General features: G+C 41.3%; 1 protein-coding gene across 10 annotated transcripts in view; it reads right to left on the bottom strand.

Moving 5' to 3' along the window:
* Positions 1 to 798: 798 nt before the first annotated feature.
* rbfox1 (RNA binding fox-1 homolog 1) overlaps positions 799 to 21,102 on the bottom strand; it is a 554,543-nt gene continuing 534,239 nt past the window's right edge. For 8 of the 10 annotated variants that reach the window (XM_033644552.2, XM_078161770.1, XM_078161769.1 and 5 more), the window contains 2 exons: positions 8,444 to 8,519; positions 799 to 1,121 (listed from right to left, as the gene is read on the bottom strand). In XM_033644552.2, the coding sequence (XP_033500443.2) occupies positions 999 to 1,121; positions 8,444 to 8,519 (199 nt within the window). In that variant the 3' untranslated portion in view covers positions 799 to 998. Of the gene's footprint in view, positions 1,122 to 1,315; positions 1,423 to 8,443; positions 8,520 to 21,102 lie in introns of those variants that run through there. The other 2 variants (XR_004502636.2, XM_033644554.2) reach the window with 2 other exon arrangements.

Genomic DNA, 21,102 nt, shown 5'->3' with positions numbered 1-21,102 from the left:
GGGATTTAGTAATTATGAGATATTAAGTCAAATCTGAAAATGCTGTTTCTATGTGAGTGCAATGCAATTTTGTTTGTTACAAAAAATAAACAGGAAAACTCAATGAAATTTGGCTACAATACATTAAGTTTTCACAACTATGCAGACATTACACAGGATTTTTTCTTGAGAAAGTAGCATTATCTTTGTTTGGCAAAATAACTATGAGGATAATAAAGTTCTAATCACAAGTTAAGAGCTTGTTCTCAGTGAACAAAACAACAACAACAAAAAAAAACCAATGTTGAGTTCTCAAGATAATGGACTTAAATATAGCAATAATGGCTGTTCTCAGCTTCTCCTACACACCCACTCTGCCCTTAAAGGTTCAGAGAAGAACTTTTATCCATGTCCATGTTTTCCAAGGCGTCTGTACTTCCTCCCAAACCAAAAAAATAATAATAAAATAAAACTATCATTGCTAAACCGACAGAGGAAGTGCCAAAGGAAGCTGAGAGAAGAAAAACAACAACACTTGACTAGCATAGTCACTTTAACACTCTTACAAAACATAAAAACCCCAAAGTGTGACTATGACCTATCTTACAGGGTTGGAGTTCTATACAAGCCCTAACAATTTGATTTTGATAAATATTTCATTTGTGTCCTAATCATTACTCTAGCAGCTCTCTATTAGTACCATGGAAAAACCTCTACAGCTGATAATCTAAGTTTAAATCTTTAGAAATTAAAAACCCACAATATCAAAATACACAGCACAAAATATCTGAGGTATAAGATGAAAAATATCAGCTGTCATTTTATTCTTTTTTTTGTACTTCTCTCTTAGGAGATGCTGAAATGATGCACAAACTGCATGTATTGCAATACCCAGGCCTCAGTAACATCTCTCCTCTGATCACTCGTTCTCTGTTGTTTTCATTCGCTCACACACTCACGCTCACACACACTTTCTTTCTGTCCTGTTGGAAGGTTGAGTATAGGAGTTGGAGGTGTTGCTAATAGGGTGCGAAGCGGCTGTAGCCTCCCCGGTATATACTAGCCTGGAGAGAGGACAGCACTAGCCCCACGTCGTCGGCGTGGCTCCGAGTTTTCGCATCTGTCAGCGGGGTGAATGCGTTCTGAAACACATACAGGCATGCACGGACAAACCCAACGGTTCACACACAGAGGCACACACACCCACGAAAGAATGCACACACACATATTCATGGAAACACCACAGAACACACACACACCCACACACACATACACGCCCTCATTAGCCCCCCTTTATTCTTCACAAACTACAACTAGAGTTTCAACATTACGTTACCGTTATTCCAGTGCAAACCCATGGGGGGATGAAAAGACCAATGACCGGAGCAACCGTCATGCAGCAAGCACAGCAAGACGCTTCATGCCAGGGGTACATGCCAAGTGCTATGTGAAAGAAATCCAGTTAATACAACTGAAAAAGTTGAGTAAAATATGAATTAAAAAAAAAAACACGTCTAAAGGTGATTTTAAGCAGAATGGTAACCAGGACGGGCTAAATCTTGCAGATGGATCATGCTGGTTTTCACTGGGTGGAGGGGATGGAGATTTTGAGGCAGTTTAAGCTTTAAGCAGCAGTCAGTTGAGATATATTATGAAATGTGCTTTGTTTCTGTGAAATTCACAGTTAAAAGAGAATGTTGAGAGCAGTTTCCTCTGTGTGTGTTCAGATGAAACTGCATTAATGAATAATTTTACCACAGTTTTTATTAAGCCTCATAAATATGAGGTCCAGGGCACAAATTTGTGTTGCCTAAGATAGTTACTTGTTGGTTAGGTTTGTTGGGTTAAGGCAAGAGGAGTGGGATTGGTTAGAGTTAAGGTTAGAATGTCAGGGTAAGCCAGTCAGAGGGAGAGTAAGGCAGATCAGGGCAGGTCTTGCTTTCACAATCCTTGGACATGCAACTTTGCTTCTAGATGCGGTATTTGTCAAGCTTTTCAGAGTAGGAGTGAAGTTCTAACTGGTCAATCATTCTCAAGTGATACATGTTTAGTCCTACCTCAGACATATGATTAAAAGCATTTTATCAACTTTCAATTAGAAATGGACCATTATCTCTGCCAATATTTAGGAGAGCTCCACAGGTATCCTGATCTAACAGTTTAAGCACTAATAACCACGACTTTGGTTGCTATTAGCCTGGTGATATTGGCTATGTCTCCATTGTTTGACAGCTAGGGTGCTTTGATGACTGGCATAGAGAGGCCTTTCGCAAGCAGAGGTAGCATATTACTTAGACCCTGTTTACCCTTAAAGTATTAAAATGTGTCTAAGGAGATCGGATCATAAGTAGACAGTGCAAAATACAAGTGTAAAAGACCACCAAGAAGCACTGTGATCTGATCACTCGTCTGGGATGCAACCTCCAGGGCTGAAAAATGAAGCCAAGTGCAAAAAACTGCAGTTCCACAATGGCCCCTTGAGGCAGCCTCCAACAGCAAAAACAATGGTCTCTGTAGCTGTCCAAATATGGCTTTTTGAAGCCAGAAGTGGGCTTCAAAAAGCCAAGATGGCGACAGCCAAAATGTTTAACTCCAGGTTTCAAAACAGGACTCCACAAACCACTGGGTGATATCAAGGTAGCTACATCCATTACTTTAAATTATTTTTTAAAATACATTATCAAAACAGGATGTGGTGGTTGTTTTGGTTACAAAGCGCCAACACTCTATAACTTGTCCATTTTATGATGAATTGAACAAAGCGATGTCTGCCTGTTCATCATTCTGCCTTGTGGAAGGAGACGTGCTGGATTCTGCTGACAGCAATCTCCAGGTGTAGTGACACAACTGCTAACATGACTAGCGAGAGTGTGGACATAATAATTCTGCATGGGGCATTTTGACCTTCTCACGGAGATGACGTCAGCAGTATTAAAATCTAAACAAGTGGTTAGCTAGAAACCATGATACACACAGGTGTGAATAGCAGTAAGTCTCAGTTGTCCACATGTGTTCAGATCATTGTGTGTAAATAGTGCTATGAAAAGTGATTGTTTAAAACTGTGATATTGTTGTGTTTCCAGCTTGGATTGTGCCACCAAAACCAGGTAATTTAAGCCAAAACCTGATACTTTCCTAACCATAACCATAAGTGTTGTTTGTGCCTAATGTCAACCACAGCATTGTTTAATTTAAAGAAATATAAAGTTTCAACATATCCACTATATAATAACATATAAATGTAACATATCCGGGGTTTGGATTGACAGATCACAAAGACAAAAACCTTTGTTATATGTGACAAAAGTTTTTTATGGTTCTTTTGTTAATCGGACCTACACTTTCACGACTTAAACTAGATAGTGAATCAGTAAATAAATAAAACCTAAAGCTTGGGAGAAGTACACTTGGGTTCCTTCTGTCATTAGTCAGTACACTGTGGTAGAAAACTGCAGTAATGTGATGCAGTTTCAAAGCACCTTGATCAGCTGTGGTGTCTAATCAATAGCAGATAGAGTGGTATGTTATTCTGGTAAAACCCTTCCACAAAGGCTGCTCTCATGTATTCTTGATCATGTCTCCTCAGAGATCCATCTTTGCTTCTCAATCCTCAATCCTCAGAGCAGAAATAAGGGCATTGGAACATCCTTCATTATGGCGGACTGGAATGCTTTCTAGGTCAAACAAGGGGTGATCGAATAAGGGACTTAGGAAAGCCTAATACTGCAGGGCCTAATGATAGTTCAGACGTCATTTAACATTGGTCATGAGCTTCCATAGATATGCTCAAAATTAAGTAATATAACCTAAGTTGAAATAACATTTTTATCTTACAGCAGCTGCACATGGAGGGGACAAGAACTGTTTAAAATGCTAGGTGTTGCATCTTTAATAAGACTTACTGGTGTATTGTATTGACAGATGACTGACACTTTAAACCTTTTTTAAGTTATTTTGTTCTGTTTGCAACATACTAGGCTATTCACTTTGGGTGGCGTTTGCGGCTAACCAGTAATTTCAACAATCTTTCCCTCCAGTCCGCCCAGATATCTCGCTCACTTTTTTCCTTCCTTGCTTCCTCCCTGTGGCTGTGGCATCACGAGGGATTTAATTATCAAAATGACTAATTATTTCATTACCAGGGAGTGTGGGGTGAGGTGGTATCCACCAAATTAGAAATATAATAACTAACATGGACTGGGCTGCCAAGGCATGAAGACATTCATCACCTTTTACAGGCGGGATTAATGTGTCATTTGGACCGCCGTTAGCAGCACAGACAAATTCAATTAAGTTTAAGTGAGGAGATGTCAGCGCTGCAGAAAAGCTTATGCACAGCAACTGTAGACGAGAACAGGGTGGGGGAGGAGTACCGTATGGAGGAGATGAAGCATGAGTAGAGATTGTGGAGTGCAGTTGGTGGAATTTAACAATATATTTGTTTCAAAGTGTATGAACTAATAGATTTTTTTTCTAAGTGACAGAAGAGAAGGCCTATTGATAGGACATATTTGTATACACAGGCAGCTCCAGTCTTCTCTGCCTTTGTGAAAGACACCCTAATGGCAGCTAAATATTAATTGCTTCTAATTCTTTCATCTAAATTGCTGATTGACATCATGTTTAGTGAGCAATCTTTGTAAAGTGCTTTAAAAATGACACTATTAGTGATGGTTACTATGAATTCTACATGATGAAAGCAAAAAACAAAGAAAACCCCCCCCCCAGTAATTTTCAAGGAAACCAAAAGGGTAAAATGACTCACAGGACAAGATTATGGGTTCTACTGTCATGAGGTAATCTTAATACAAGGGTATGATTTCCACTCTCCCTTCCTCAGTTTTTATATTTTTTATAGTATAACCTTTCTGAACATGTCCTTTTACTGTCTTGCTTCTGGGTCTTACACTGGGGGTCTGCAACCCCCAGGGAGGCCAAGAGTTAGGGCAGGGGTGCTGCCAAATTACTGTTTGCAGATTTAAGTTAAAATGTGTTATTATTTATTTTTAATACACAAATAAAGAAAGAAATAAAGAAATATGGCTGGAAATACACATTAATTCACATTAACAGGAATCAAACCTATTAATAGCATAGATTAAGAAAATATTCTTTAATATTTAATCAATACTTGTAAAAAACAAACAAACAAGCAAACAAAAAACATTAAATTTACAGTACACAACACTGATGATGGACTATTATGCTAAGGCAAACTATTTAGTTAACAGTTATGCATTATTGAAACTTATTGGCCACTTCACTGTATTAATATTTTAATTGCAGGGAAAATCTTGTGAGCCACAATGGATCATTTTTGAGCAAACACCAAAGCACAGAGCTACAAATGGGCATACCCAGCTCAGTCTCCTATAAAAATGCCAACATGTAATTCTAACACATTTCTTGCCCACCACTAGATTATGTGTTGTTAAGAGGTCATAAAGAGGTTGTTCAGAAAAAAAGACCTCCCTATCATATTATTTCTTTTTAATAATGAGTGTCTGCTTATAGTAAATATGATCCATGATTTAATTTTTGCCTATATACTGTCATGCAGGTACACAGTACTACAGTGAGCCTAAAAGGTAAAGCAATTTATAATTGCTTTTCAAATGTGTCTTACTGTTTTTGATGGTGAAATAGCTCTGATTTAAAAATGTAACCTGTATTTATGTTGTATTGTGTCTTGTATGGTATCTATGGAAAGGAGTGTCAATGTGGATGCTTTAGAGAGACTTATTTTCATCTCCAGTGCAATGTTCAGGTGAAGTTTTAACCCAACGAGATCTTTAGAGCAATGGTTGACATGTCAAATATCATTAAAAGGACCAGGGTTCATTGGGTTGCTTGATAGGCAGGGAATCTATAATACATCTGTTACCAGGGACTGATTGTCTTCAAATTGGTCCACATATGTAGATTTGTTGTCAGGACACAGCACAGGCAAGGAATCTACACAAGACTGCCATGAAGTAGATAACCACTTGACTTGGCTAAGCAGACTGCTAAAGTGTCATATTGACTGTGGTTGGACGATTACAAAAAACTGTACAAGATGTTCCCCATCTTTTACAGTGTAAAAGAGTTCCTCTCACAAGGGATTTCTTCATAGCCAGCATGAAGACAATCACGCAACCAAAAATTCCGCCAATGTGCACATCATGTCATGTGAGCATTATACTGAGTTAGACTTTAGTATGAGTGTTTAGTGTTATGTGGCTTTTACTTTGAGCCCTTTTTATAGCACCTCCTGTCTTACTCTTTCTTGCTGAGCAATGCACTCAACACGCCAACAGAGAACACGCAAAGACAAATTTAAATCTGGTCTCTTAAACTAATGAGGATGGTAGTCAGGGGACCATTTGACAATGTGTCATCGATATCTGTCTTCAGTCCACATTTACACAAAATAGCAATGCAGTGACATTGTTACTTGAGAAAGTGAAAGAGGTTCAGATTTCTTTGGATGCAGCACTCAGCCTCTCCTGTTTGGTTAACATTCCCCATTTTAAGTTTACATTTGTCACTGCAAAGAGAATATCTATCCTTAATAAACATTTCATATCCGATGCAGTGCACCTGCTAGAGGTTGTGAATATCAATCAGGCTGCCACTCAATACCCTTCAGTTAAATATGTAGATTCAATATTTGTTCAATACAATAATTGGATTCAATAAGGTGCTGTAGAAACTGACCCTAAAGAATGGATTAACTAAATAAGCCTTCTGGACACAGGCCAAGGGTCAATCACAGAGGTCAGTTGAAAGTAGTACAGTCTGCTTAGAGAGTGTGCTCCAATTATCATCATATGACAAAGAGTGCTGGAAAAATAGAATTGGGCTGATCGTCGAATCTCAGTTTGGATTCCATCCTGCTTGTGGTACAGTGGACCAGCGCTTTACTTGCAAGAATAAAGGAGGGGAGTTCACATGGTCCAGTCTACCTGTGCTTTGTAGCCTTGAAGAGGGCCATGTCCCTCAGGGTGTCTTGTGGGAGGCTCTTTGGGACTGTGGGATGCCAGGGCCATTGCTGTGCGCCTTCTATAATGCTGTGTGCATATTTTCAGAAAAAATTAAATCAGTTCTTCATTGCCAAAGGGCTGTGCCAGGGTTGTACCTTGTCACTGATTCTGTTTGAGATTTTCATGGACAAGATGAATAGAGAGTGATGAACTTAGGTTTGGATCTCTGCTTTTTAGCAGATAGTTTACTTCTGATGGGTTCACCAGTCCGCAGCCTCCAGCGCAGACCCAGGTGATGGAGTTTAAGTATCTTCGAGTCTTGTTTATGATTAAAGGCTCATTTACATGTATTTGTGTATGAAAATAGATACATTCATCTGTAAAGATGTAACCATCACTGTCCTCATACTTTGATGCATCGTTTATGTTGGCATAGATACAGCCACTAGATGGCACTAAAGGACAGAGTCAAAAGTTTCTGACAAACAAAGCGACGGGGAAGGCAATCGTAATAATGAACCTTTTAATGGAGGCAGCATTGTAGATGGTTGTGGTCTGTGAGGCCATTAAATACATTGCGAGATGTGACAGAAAATTACTGATTAATTCAGTTCTGCAATGTTTAGAATGTCTTTGTTGTGCCCTATGTAGCATTTGCTTGCCTTTGATTTTTGGTGGCATAGCTCTGTTTCATTCAAATTCGTAAGCTTTCCGAAAACATGCATAAATACGGAGAACATAAACAGAGTACCGACAGAAGGCTCCCTCCATGACTGTTTATGTAAATAACATAGAGCACAATGAGCCTTTAGGGAAAAATGGAACACAATTACTGTAGACACTGCACAATACCGCTTTGTTGAGGGGGGAGCTCAGTTTGAAGGGGAAGCTTTCAATTTACCAGCCGATCTAAATCTCGCCTATGGTCATGAGGTCTGACCTGGAATTTTGCTCTACAGATCACCAACTGTGGGAATGATTGACCCCTTTGGAGGGCCTATGGGCCACTTTGTTAGTTCCACCTTAATAACACTTTGTAAAGGCCTACTATGCCTACAATATAAAGGTGAAGCATCTAATGTAATGTAAGGTAAAACATTAACTTATCTCTAAAAAATATGTTGGTTAGCATATGGCAGTCTTTACTGTAATCACACATATTTTTATGCTTTTTAATATTTAATATAATTATAGCCAGGAAAACTCAGTTGCCGTGGTAAATTATCCAGCTTATGTTACCACTGCCTTACTAAACAACACCAAGTGTGATGATTGGTCAGATAGTCTCACTCCACTCAAGCCTGGGCTCCATGTGAAACTCTAAGCAATGTAAATACAAGCAGGTGCCATGCATGCAAGGTCAGATTTAATGGGTATTTTGGAGATTAAAAGGTAAAACGTAAATACTTTGAAAATCAGGAAGTGGTGTGAAGATGTATGAAGTATGAAGAGGACCAGAAATTTAGAACAGAGATGTGTGGCAGGCATGATAGTCTTACCATGGCACCAACGCTGTATGTGGCTGCTGGAGTGAGTGTGTGGTTGTAGGGGTCGGCAGCATATACTCGTCCGTAACTGTAGAAATACATGAGATAACAGAGGATGGTTAGATCAGTCGAGTGGAGTGGACTTCAAATAACTACCCATTGGTTCTTCCTTGATATACTTACCAATTTTTATGTGATATACAGTGGGTTTATATATAAATAAAAAGGTGGGTTACACTTTATTTTTCCCAGAGACGTTATTATTGAACAATCATGTTGACGAAAAGTCACTATAAATTATGAATGTCAAACTCATAATTACTGTGCCAAAGTCACTGAGAATTATCATCCAAGTCTGCAGCTCTATGAAGCTTTATAGGCTCATTTACCTCAGTTTTCAGCACATTGTGACTCACTGAGGCTCACAATAAACCTCATTCACAGTCCCTTAAAGGAGCTATATGTAAGAAATCTAAAGCAAATAGTCGTAAAATCCTCCTAATATGTCACAGAGACTAAGGAATAATGTTCATATAACATACTGATCTCACCGACAACAATAGTACAGCCAGAATATTAAAAAACATTTTTACAGTCTGCAAATCATGTTTATGTTTTGAATTTGTGTTTTGGTCTGTTGCGCCACCCACCGCCGTCTACCAGTCACACAGTCAGTAGAGTCTCAGCATCAGTTACAGTTACGACTGAGCTACAGCAGCACGGCAAGCAGCATTAGCAGTGTCCCGGTACATAGCATTAGCAGCCAGCTTCTCCTCAGCTGTATCCCGGCAGCAGCGTTAGCAGTGTCCTGGTACATAGCATTAGCAGCCGGCTTCTCCTCAGCTGTATCCCGGCAGCAGCGTTAGCAGCAGAGAAGCCGGACTTGCTTGAACGGTCCACTGGAAAACCGAAGATCAAGGACGCAGCAACACAGCCCTGCCGCGGCAGCTGCCTGTGGGCAAACAAATCAGTCTCCAGCGTGCCGCTGTCCAGCAACCTTGTATCTGTAGGGGAGGGGGGAGGACACGACTCGGCAGTATTTTGAATTTGAGTGCAGTAACCATTTTGGACACATTCTTACATACAGCGCCTTTAAGGCTACATTGTCAATTATACCCCTATGGTACAAAGGTGTTGGAATGAGCTGACGACATACTGGTTCTGCTATTCTTTATATACAAGACAATTTCCATTGGGAAAATTGAAAAAAAAAAAGAAAGAAAAGAAATTTCGAAATATGTAGTGAAAATTATGTGAGGGTAAGTCTAAATCTAATGCTTACTACCTCAAATGATGAAATAGACTCATCCTTAATAACAGTAAATTACAAACCAAAGTTTTTGACTTATTGTCACAATTTTGACTTAACATGAGTATTTCAGTTTTGTCAATACAAACAAATCAATTATTTTTTTTCCAGTCCTCCAAATTAAATGCCAACATGTGATGTTTGTAACTGTCCTCCAGAAAACCACACTTTAGCGTCCCCTGATCTGACACCCCTGACAGAAAGAAAACATAATTTGTCAGTGCTTTCCAAAAGCGTTTCCAATCATTGTTTCAAAAACACGATGTGGTCATGATTACCACAGACCACACCCGATTACACCCAGCTATGATACTGGACAGCAAAGTCACCAGAAGAAAATGTTAGCATTGTAAGTTTTGGCAAACCATGAATACTTTTGTCAATCAATCAATCAATCAATCAATCAACCAATCAATTTTATTTATAAAGCCCAATATCACAAATCACAATTTGCTTCACAGGGCTTTACAGCATATGACATCCCTCTGTCCTTAGGACCCTCGCAGCGGATAAGGAAAAACTTTTGTAACTTTTGTAATACATTTGTTCATTTTTTATGCATTATATCAATGTAATATCAATCTCTATTGTGTAACAGTTGTGATTTAGCAAGTCATCTCTGTCTTCCCACATTGTAAACCAGGTTGCCAACTTTGATCAGAGGGCTGGAGTGAGATTTTAGCTTGTGACGTAATATCTGCTTGTGTGTGCGTGGTCAGAACATACATGGACATGGCGGCACTTTTTTTTTTTTTTTTTTTTTTTTTAACCTTAAAAGAGTTAATATGCACATGTGGAAAACAGAAGAAATTAATGTATGTTTACATATTCATATCTATAGGCCTAAGCCCCACATACTTCCATAGATGTATATTTGTTTTATGGCGCAGATCAAGGTCAATTTCATCAATCTATGGTAGTATAGTCATCTGCTTAAAACATCCAGTAATATGTCCTGTTGTGACAAACAGAAAGATTTTAAGGGGGATTCCGGGGGGTCTGCCCCGAGAAAATTTTGAAATTCACACAGTGAAATCCTATTTTAATGCAATTTCATACAGAAACAGATAAATTCAAGGATTTTCAATGACCTGTGTACAGGGCTGGACTGGGACAAAAAAATGCAGACATTTATGTATCTTATTTGTACTTGCAAACATTTTGAAATAAAAGAATTCTTTGGCAAGTGCTTTCACCATAGGCACTGTGTACTCCAGGGCCATCTACTACCACCAGGATGTATATGAGAAGTGAATGAGCACATCGATTTTCTAGCCTTGGTACTCTCTTCCAGGGCACGTAGGGTACTACTGAGATTTATTTTAATTTTGGTAACAGCATAGTGTATGAGTATGGCATTTCATCAATCATAGTGGGCCACCATGGCCAAAACTGCCAGGGCTATTTTTTTGTCCCTGTCCAGCCCTGCTTTATACCTCCAGGGTTTCCGCAAATTATCGTGTGACATTATGATCTCGCAATCCAACAATTTCAGCTGCTGGCGTGCGCGCCGCTACAGTTCCAGTGGACACTGACGCCTGGCACAGGACGGAGCGAGTCTGCGCTGGTAGACATCCAGTATGCAGTCCAGTCAAGCCATGCAATGGGCTGGATGTAAAAAAAACAACAACAACTTTGCGACGGCGGAGTGAGATTTGTTAAATGGGCGTGAGAGAGTGAAAGTCATGCCAGATGCATGAGAGTTGGCAGCCCTGCCGTAGTCGGCTGACTGTGAGACTAGAGCTGCCCAATCAAAGCGCAAATATGGATTGCGCACCAATCAGAGACAGAACATGTGAGCGGGAGCGGAGCGGAGTGGGGAGCGAGGAGTGGCTATTTTTTTAAAAAGGTGGAGCGGAGCCTTATCTCTCGCTCCAATTTCGCTCCGGTCGCTCATGCCCCACCCAGAATGCATCTTTGCACCTGCGCACACCCACACTATTTTCTTTCAAAACTATGGAGTTTACTGTGTACTTCAGAAAAGAAACTGAGAAGAGAAGCAGCGGTACCTTGGAAAATGGTCCCTAACTGCGGGGAGAGGCGAGAGGGCTTCCCTGGAGGACGGCCGCTTAACCCGGTCCGTCTCCTCTACACTTTGACTTATTTCCACCCTGCCGACAGCGGTATCGTGGAGACCAGTCCCTAACTGCGGGGAGAGGGCTTCCCCAGAGAATCTACCAAGCTCATGTTTTATTTGTGAATAGAAGATTACAGGTTAGGGTAGTACGACACAGTTTTTTTGAGCGGAGTGGTGAGCGAGTGGAGTGGGATAAAATTTATGATGGAGTGGAGCGGAGCAGAGCGAAGAATGCGCAAAACCAAGCAGAGTGGACGAGCGGCGCAAAGTGACAGGTCTGCGAGCGAGGAGCGGAAATTTTCACCCGCTCCGCTCACATGCTCTGATCAGAGAGTAGTTTTCCACAGAAACATTTGGTCGCACTCCATTTCACTCAACCGGTACGCCGGTCAGGCGGAGTCTGCCCCTCTCCTGGTTGGACAGAGTGAGACCGTGAGATGGAAGGTGAATGCATGTGTCACACGCTAGATGTGTGAGATTTGGCAACCCTGTGTAAACCCAATCTATCCATGACACAAAATTTTAATGTAAAGTCAACACAAATGCCCCAAATTGTCAAAATGACTAGGGCTGTAGTCTGGTCGACTAGTCTATTATTTGGTCGATATGCTCTCGTCCAACCAAATTCTCAACATTAGCATGTTGTATTTGCTTGGAAAACGTGTTTAGTATAAGACAGTTGTTTTGTCAGTGAACCTTGTGAGTTGTAATGGAGCCAAATTATGCGTCGTTACCTTTGTTAAATGCTGTTGTCCCTGGCTTTATATGAGAAGAGAAAAAGATTGCTAGATGCTAGGCTAGTTTATACAATGTAAAATGCCATAGACTTGTGCTAATAATGTTAGCTGGTGGGGGAAGTCTGTCCAGATAAAGACAAGTGTTTGTCTGTCAATTCTGCGAATTATAGTGAAGCCAATTTGTGTACTTGTGTTTGAAATTGTCCCTATTAAGCCATATTTAATGTGTGTTTTCAATCAACTAAACTTTACAGCACTTAACACAGTTCTCCACCGCCGACTAGTGTTTTGGAGGTGTAACTGCAGAGTGACACAGCCACACCACCGCAGAAGTAAAAAAAAAAAAAAAACTAATTAGTTGAAGATTATGTACGACTTTAGTTGACCAAGATTTTCTTTGGTTGACTACAGCCCTAAAAATTACATTACACTTTCTGTTCACTTGACACAAAAATGAATCCCTTGTGAGCTTGACATATTTTTAATGTAAAGACAACAATTTTTGAGCTTTAACTTAATTTGACTAAAATTTATAAAGCTGGTTTTGCCTAATTATTTTAAGACCAATAAACGACACAATCATTGTGCACTTAACATATTGTAGCGTGTTGGGGCTAAATGGGTGAAGTTTTCCAGCATGCCGTGAGATAATGGCCTCTAGTTTCCCGGTGGCGCAGGGTGGCGAACCCTGCGCAGAGCTAGTTTCGAGCAGCGCAACCCGAGGCACGCTCAGTTTGGTAGTTTGTGGCGGTGCAGTAGGGGGAGGTGTCGACACATCCAGCTTGGCGCAGTGACAGTTTCGTGCCAAAAGGCTTCGCCGAAGGTGTGCTAAAAGCTCGCCAGCTGAAACCAGGTCTACTGTCAGCACAGGGGGAGCGCAGCCGGTGTAAGCCGAAGTCTGGCTGACCGGCGGACAGTGCGCACACGTCACCAAAACCTCACAGGCAGGTTTCCAGAATGTCAGGCACATTAACAATGCAATAAATACCCCAAAAAAACACTATTCAATGCAACTATCTGCAATCAGCACATAAATGTATCTCTATATCGACTGTCCCATCACATCTGATGTCAGATCAAAGGGGATTGGCAATGTTTGGCACGCGTAATGGAAACCCAACTTGATTTGATTAACACAGCTGCAAACTAATGAGTTCACATCCCTCTCAGCCAACCACAAACAGCCACAGCATCAGATAGGGAGTATATATTCAGCATCTGTCATCTTAGAAAAGTCAAAAGAAAAGAAACAGAGTGAGAGGGAGCGCGTGTGCACGAAAGAAACACAACATTGATTTACAATTGTGGTGACCTCCTCCCAGGCTACCTTTGCATCATCAGCCCGTGGAGGTCTGCTCGCAGTTCTGTATATTCGGACACTGTGAGCTTGGACCTCCCGGACCAAAACATCAGTTTCCTCCTGGGAGAAGTTTACACATATCACTTACAAATTGGCTTTCAACATAGCTACACCCAAGAGGAGACTCAAAGTTCCTGCTGCTTGTCTTTTGTCTTTGTTCTGACCGACCATACAGTCAGCCAAAACCTCCCTTGATCTGAGGCCATCTTTGATTCAGCCATCTTGTAGTTTCTGGTTGTCAGCCATTTTGTTTGTAGGCAAGAAGGCCTTTGTTTCACACATACCTTTTCTCTCTAACCCTCTCTCTCTCTCTCTTTCGCCTTCTCTTTCTCTCTCTCTCTCTCTCTCTCCCCCTCCCTCTCTCTCTTTTTGCTTTCATGTGAATAAATACTTTGGAGTCATACCTGCTGTCTGTTTAATATTGCAGGAGTGAATGAATAGTAATCCTCTGCCATGTCAAGAACTCCAAAATCCTTCAACCTTTACCATTTACATGGCAACTTTGGTTATGGTTATTAATTTAACTATTGCTCCGAGTTGATACTGTGGTGTATTTTATCAGAGTGATATCATTAACTGGCTATCTTTTTTTTTTACATAATTCTTATTATTTATAATAATGATTTCTGATAGCCATTTTGATATTTCCCATTTATTGGAGATCTCTTATGAGGTCAGGTCCCAACATTGTTATCCAAAGCAAACTCCATGGCAGTCTGGCCAGTGATTGTGGACATATGTGTGGGCCAGAGTTTTGACTGGATCAACATTTTACTCATTATTCTTTTCCCACTCCTGTGTACAGACTCATTGAATTTAATAACCCCAAGGGTTGTGAATAGATAGTCTAGGAAACAGTCAGAGAAAATTAGCCAAGAAAGAGAAATAGAGAGCAATAATAATAATAATAATAAAAAGAAAACAATAAAAACAGAAAGCATCATGAAAATAGATTAAATATACAAACAATGAAAGAATAGAGAATCAGTCTTATTTCTAGAACGAAATAGACAGCAGCCGTGTTTATTCCAAGTGAGCAGCCATGCTGTGGCCAACCAGTCTACCCCCATCCCCCTTCCACCCCTCTGTGTCCTAGCCCAGTCATGATAAGGGCCAATCAGGGGCCAGGGCCTGTGCCCATAATTGAGCTGATTTGCATAGCAGCCCAGTGGTTGAAGCGATTAGAAGTTAATCCCGATTAGTTTTGGACATTGCCATTCACCATGCAGCCCCCCCAACACCCACACTCAGCCCAGCACCGCGTTTGACCTATCTTATCTCACAGCACAGAGCCCTAACCCATCATCAGTGTGTGTGTGACAGTGTATATGTGAGAGAGTGTGTGGTAAGCTGCAAGTACAACACAAATTCAAATGCAATTTGAGTCAAATGCATTTTTAAAATGACCCTGAGGTGAAAAGATAAACATGGAAACAACATTTTTTAACAGCCCTACAAAATGGTTGGGAATCTGGTCAAATGCAGAAGGTTTCTGGATGAAATGAAGAAAGAAATATTTCCAAAAATGTGCAGTTATGCAACCATAATATTGTCTTTTAATGATCTAAACTACCGCAGTGTGACAACCAAAACTGCAGTTTTCTTGATTTCTTGATTAGCAGAGTAATGATAAGTCCTTATTTGAAAGGAATTTCCTTTTGAGCTTAGCAGCAAGCACTTTCTTTCTGAAAGAAACATTAGAAGGTTTCCCATGTCTGTGTGATGTGTATGAAGCTAGAGTCACATTAGTAGCTCTGTGAGGGTGTAATTCAGGCTTGGACATACTTTCTGCAATGAACATCCATGGACAGCTGCAGATTCGCAAGTGGATCTATTCATAGTACAACTGAGGGTCCGCGTCAGCCCCCAGCAGTAAACGGGAGGACTCACAGGTGAGCTTACTGTCCTACTGCCGATATTGGGCCAAAGTAAAAGCAAGCAGATGCTGCTGGGTCTGGAGTGAATGCCTGTTTAATATCCAACTTAAAATTAACTTCACCTTGGTGAGGAAGCTGCAGCTGGCCTGACCGGAGTGTTTTGGACTGGACTGGAGTGTCAAACAAGAGATTAGAGCACGGACAGTCAGCGCACTTGCTATGTGTACAGTCCGTTCAGTCACAAAATATGAGCTATCTATGCTGATGTCGGCATGGGGGTCTGGGCATAGGTGGATGATGATATTAACGTCAAGTGGACCAAAGGGGACCCTTACAGACATACCGAACTATGAATTGGGCCAAAGGCACAGTGGTGCTTTGAGCTAAATGCTAGTACCAGTATGCCAACAAGCTTGCCATGAAGATGCTGACATGCCGGTGTTGAACAGGGAACATTTTTACCATCATGTACCACCATTTTCATCATCTACTATACTAACGTACTTATTAACACAAAACAAACAAATAACAACTGAGGCTGATTGGGAAATTTGCCAAAGAAATAAGGAAAATTATAGTTTTTACCTAAAATTCCCACCTAATGCCATAATGCCATAAATAAAATGATAACAACACTAAGATATTTGGAAAACTGGAAAAATACAACAGTGCAGCAGTGATGACTTGTGTCTGTCTAAACGTTCCACCAGCAGAGTGATCACACTAACACTTTCACAGTCAGCAGTTCAATTCATTTCCACTGGGTGTCCACAGCTTGTAGGCTCACAAAAGGGTGTGTCTGTGACAACCAATCACATCTGTTTATAGAATGCATCATACCTAGCCATTAGGTCAACCACACCTCCTCACTAAGATTAAAGTTTCTGTCTTGTCCTTGCACAGGGTTGCTCTGAGAACTAAATCTCTCCTAAGCTAGGACTCCTTACTAATTATTTTTTGGCCAAGTTAGGAGCTCTCTGAGAGCACTCTTAGAATGTTTGTGAATACAGCCCCAGATGTATAAACAATGTACTGTATATGCATAAAAAAACGCCTACACCTTTTTCTACACATAAACTGGTATTCATAAGGAAGAATGTGCGTACCTCACACATTGTTAAGGCCAGATGTAAATTTTAGCTGAGATATCTATGGGTAATATGAGGTGAGAGATGTAACCTTAGAATGAACATTGTTTTCAGGTTGTTTGCCAGTTTCACTGGTATTATTTTTGCAACACAGTGTGCTGTAAAATGTCAGACATATTTAAAAACTTTATTTTGAATTATTAATGAATTAAAAAATTTTAACAGACATAATGCCATAATCTCAGGCAGTGCCTCTGGAGTGGCAGACCAGGGTGGTGGTCCCCATCTTCAAGAAAGGGGACCAGAGGGTGTGTTCCAACTACAGGGGGATCCCACTCCTCAGCCTACCCGGTAAGGTCTACTCCAGGGTGCTGGAGAAGAGGGTCCGGTCGATAGTTGAACCTCAGATTAAGGAGGAGCAATGTGGTTTTCGTCCCAGACGCAGAACCGTGGACCAGCTCTTTACCCTCGCCAGGGTGCTGGAGGGGGCATGGGAGTTTGCCTAACCAGTCCACATGTGTTTTGTGGATTTGGAGAAGGCTTACGACCGTGTCCCCAGGGGCATCCTGTGGGGGGTGCTCCGGGAGTATGGGGTTGGTGGCCCCTTGCTAAGGGCCATCCAGTCCCTGTACCGAAGGACCATGAGTCTGGTTTGCATGGTCGGCAGTCAAGTCAGACCTGTTCCCTGTGAGAGTTGGACTCCGCCAGGGCTGCCCTTAGTCACCAGTTCTGTTCATAACTTTCATGGACAGAATTTCTAGGCGCAGCCGAGGGGTGGAGGGTGTCAGGTTCAGTGACGGGAGGATCTCGTCCCTGCTTTTTCTTAGCTCCATCGAACAGTGACCTCCAGCTCTTGCTGGGACGGTTTGCAGCCGAGTGTGAAGCGGCTGGGATGAGAATCAGCACCTCCAAGTCTGAGGCCATGGTCCTCAGCCGGAAAAGGGTGGATTGCCCACTCCAGGTCGGGGGGGAGGTCCTGCCTCAGGTGGAGGAGCTTAGGTATCTCGGAATCTTGTTCACGAGTGAGGGTAGGATGGAGCAGGAGATTGACAGGCGGATTGGGGCGGCGTCAGCAGTGATGCAGGCGCTTAACCGGTCCGTTGTGGTGAAAAGGGAGCTTAGCCAGAAGGCTAGGCTCTCGATTTACTGGTCAATCTACGTTCCAACCCTCACCTATGGTCACGAGCGAAAGAACAAGATCACGAGTACAAGCGGCCGAAATGAGTTTCTTCCGTAGGGTGGCTGGGCTCAGCCTTAGAGATAGGGTGAGGAGCTCAGACATCTGGGAGGGACTCAAAGTAGAGCCGCTGCTCCTCCACATCGAGAGGAGCCAGTTGAGGTGGTTCGGGCATCTGGTAAGGATGCCTTCCGGACGTATTCCAGGCATGTCCAACCGGGAGGAGACCTCGGGGCTGCCCCAGGACACGCTGGAGGGATTACATCGCCCGGCTGGCCTGGGAATGCCTTGGGGTCCCCTCGGAAGAACTGACGGAAGTGGCTGGGGAGAGGACTGTCTGGGATTCTCTGCTGAGGCTATTGCCCCCGCGACCCAGACCCGGATAAGCGGAGGACGACAAGTACGAATACGAGAATGCAGCTCCCTGTTCCTCACTGTTTAATTTGATCCTGAATTGTCGCACACTATATAATGTCAGTTTTTACTTGAGTGCTAAATAAATAAACCATAGATCATCCTTCTGATGTTAAATAATAATGATGATTGAGATTTTGTTGTGATGATGGTTTGAAAAACTTTATGAATTAGTGGTACGGATGCTACAGATATCCACAGCCATGGGGAATGACAGCTGCTCTGGCTCTGTTGGAGAACCTGCCAATGTGACGCTATAGGTAAATGCAGTTTTTCTCTGCTTTTTTCACATTGACAGGTCTAATGAGTGGTGGAGGAGGTACAATTATCAATATGCAAATGGATGTTTAAGGTTAAATGGCCAAATTTGGATGTGGAAATGAGGCTTATGCATGTGCACCCAGCTCCACCACAGTTGTTTTTTTGCATGTTTACACAGTTTTATTCTTGAATCTACACACAGTTTTATGTATCAGGCTCCAAAACTCATGGATTGTAAGACAGTGCCAGTAGTTCTTGTATGCTTGTGTGTTTTGCTCACCAAACAAATGACCTTACTACAAAAATATCAACATGAAGGTAGTACTTATTTCCTGATTTTTGAAAACATTCCTGAATTGGTTAACGGCCAAAAATTCTGTGCTCGCCCATGTGCATGTGTATAGTAATTTGTGAATGCACATAACGTGCTTGCATGAGCATATCTGCATGAGTGACTGCATTGCATTTGCATTGGTTTGTATGCCACATGAGCCACACTGGGTCTGGTCAGACCTCATGAAAGCAGCTGTTGGTGCTTCCCATCTGTGACCCTTATGGCATGAACATGACCAACATGGTGTCTGTGTGGCCCCTGCACAGATGGGTGCATCAAGGCCACACAGATACACATCAAGCCCTCAATGCCTCACCACACCTGGGTGGAACATTAAAACAGTGCTCTTGTAAGCAGTGGCACCCTCAGAAATTTTTCATAGGGCTGGCCAGATGGGACTACCAAAAATCTTGGGATGCCACACCAAAACTAAAAGCCATAACTCAGTTTCAGGAATTCTATTATGCTGTTGAACTGTATAGGCTAGTTTAAAAATTAATCAGTATGAAGTGTTAAAGCATTGCATACTGATACACTTTGGCTTCTTCTTTTACAGTTAATATTGCTAATTACCTGATGTGCATAGACTAGTGATAGTGATACAGTTAACATTTTGAGTACCACAACAAACCTGTTTCACTGAGTTATGGTTCTATACATGTTAGAAACATAACACATCATTACAGTGTTCACTGTTCATCAAATAGGTTATTGTAGGTGTCCTTTTCCTTAAAAATAAAAATATGCAACTTTAATTTGAAAGCAGCTGTCAGGAACAAAACATTTACTGCAAACAGGCCTACTCAACCCATTTTCATTCAGGTATCTTGAGGTGAGGGTTCAAGGGACCCCTTTAAAAATGGCCATGCCAGTTTCTCCCTAGTCACATTTAGCTAGACTTTGGAGCGTTATTTAGCCCCCTTTCCGACCAGTGTTAATTTTGACAGCTATTTTAGATTGAGTCTTAGTCTTAAGACAAAAATGCTTATTAGTTTTAGTCACATTTTAGTAGGGATGTCCCGATCCGATATTCGGATCGGTATGCCGATATTAGCAAAAAACGTGCATCGGCATTGGATCGGACTGCATGGAAAAATGCCGATCCAAGAATCCAGTTTTTCATGGAGTCCGATCCAGGTTTTCCAACCAGCCCAGCGCTCCGCGATTCAAGCAGTCCATTCCAGTGATCCGCTCCAGCTCTTACTATCAATCCACCAGGCCAGCATGCAGATGGCAGACACACACGGAGGGTAGGAAGAGTAGCGGTCAATTTTGTTAACTGATACTTTTATTTTTATTTGGTTTACACTCTTACTGTTTAAGTAAAGAGCACTGATGGCATTGTTTTGGGCACAATTAGTGAAACTGGAGCCATGGATGGACTATTGCTTGTTTAAACAGTTGTAAAATATTGTGTTTTTTGTCCCCTCTGTTGGTCCCAGGAAACAGCAGCACCAGGGTGGCATTGACACTACTAAAATAACTGAAAAGGAAAGGCTGCATTGTTTGTTAAATGTCAACAATGTCTTGTGGTGTTAATCTATTTTTTATTTATTAGGGAGCAAAGCACAAGTGTGTGGAGTCTTGCTGCTATTTTAATTTTAATATTAGACATTTTAAAGATTTCTTGTTGATTTATTTTCTATTTATTAAGGAGCCAAAGCAGCCAAAGCAAACCAGCTATATTTTTTATTTAATGTTAATGTTCAAGTTTAAAGTTTGTTTATTTAACAATAAACGGGTCAGTTTCTCATACCAACTGTTGTGGATCATTCTAACTAACCTGATTAAGTAGTTGTTCTTGTTAGAGTAATATCGCTTGATCAAGCCTTTTCTAACATGACTGACAACAAAATAAATGAATATGTATAATACACACTTGGATCAGATCGGTATCGGTATCGGCCAAAACTCAAGGCTGTAATATCGGTATCAGATCGGAAGTGGAAAAAGCTGGATTGGGACATCCCTACATTTTAGTTATTTTTATCCTTTATAGTTTGTAGTAGAAAATTCATGACATTTTTGTTTTTTTTT

The sequence above is a fragment of the Epinephelus lanceolatus genome, chromosome 18 (genome assembly GCF_041903045.1).
Source record: "Epinephelus lanceolatus isolate andai-2023 chromosome 18, ASM4190304v1, whole genome shotgun sequence".
In the NCBI taxonomy this organism is placed as follows: domain Eukaryota; kingdom Metazoa; phylum Chordata; class Actinopteri; order Perciformes; family Serranidae; genus Epinephelus; species Epinephelus lanceolatus.
This window is presented reverse-complemented; position numbering and strand designations above follow the sequence as displayed.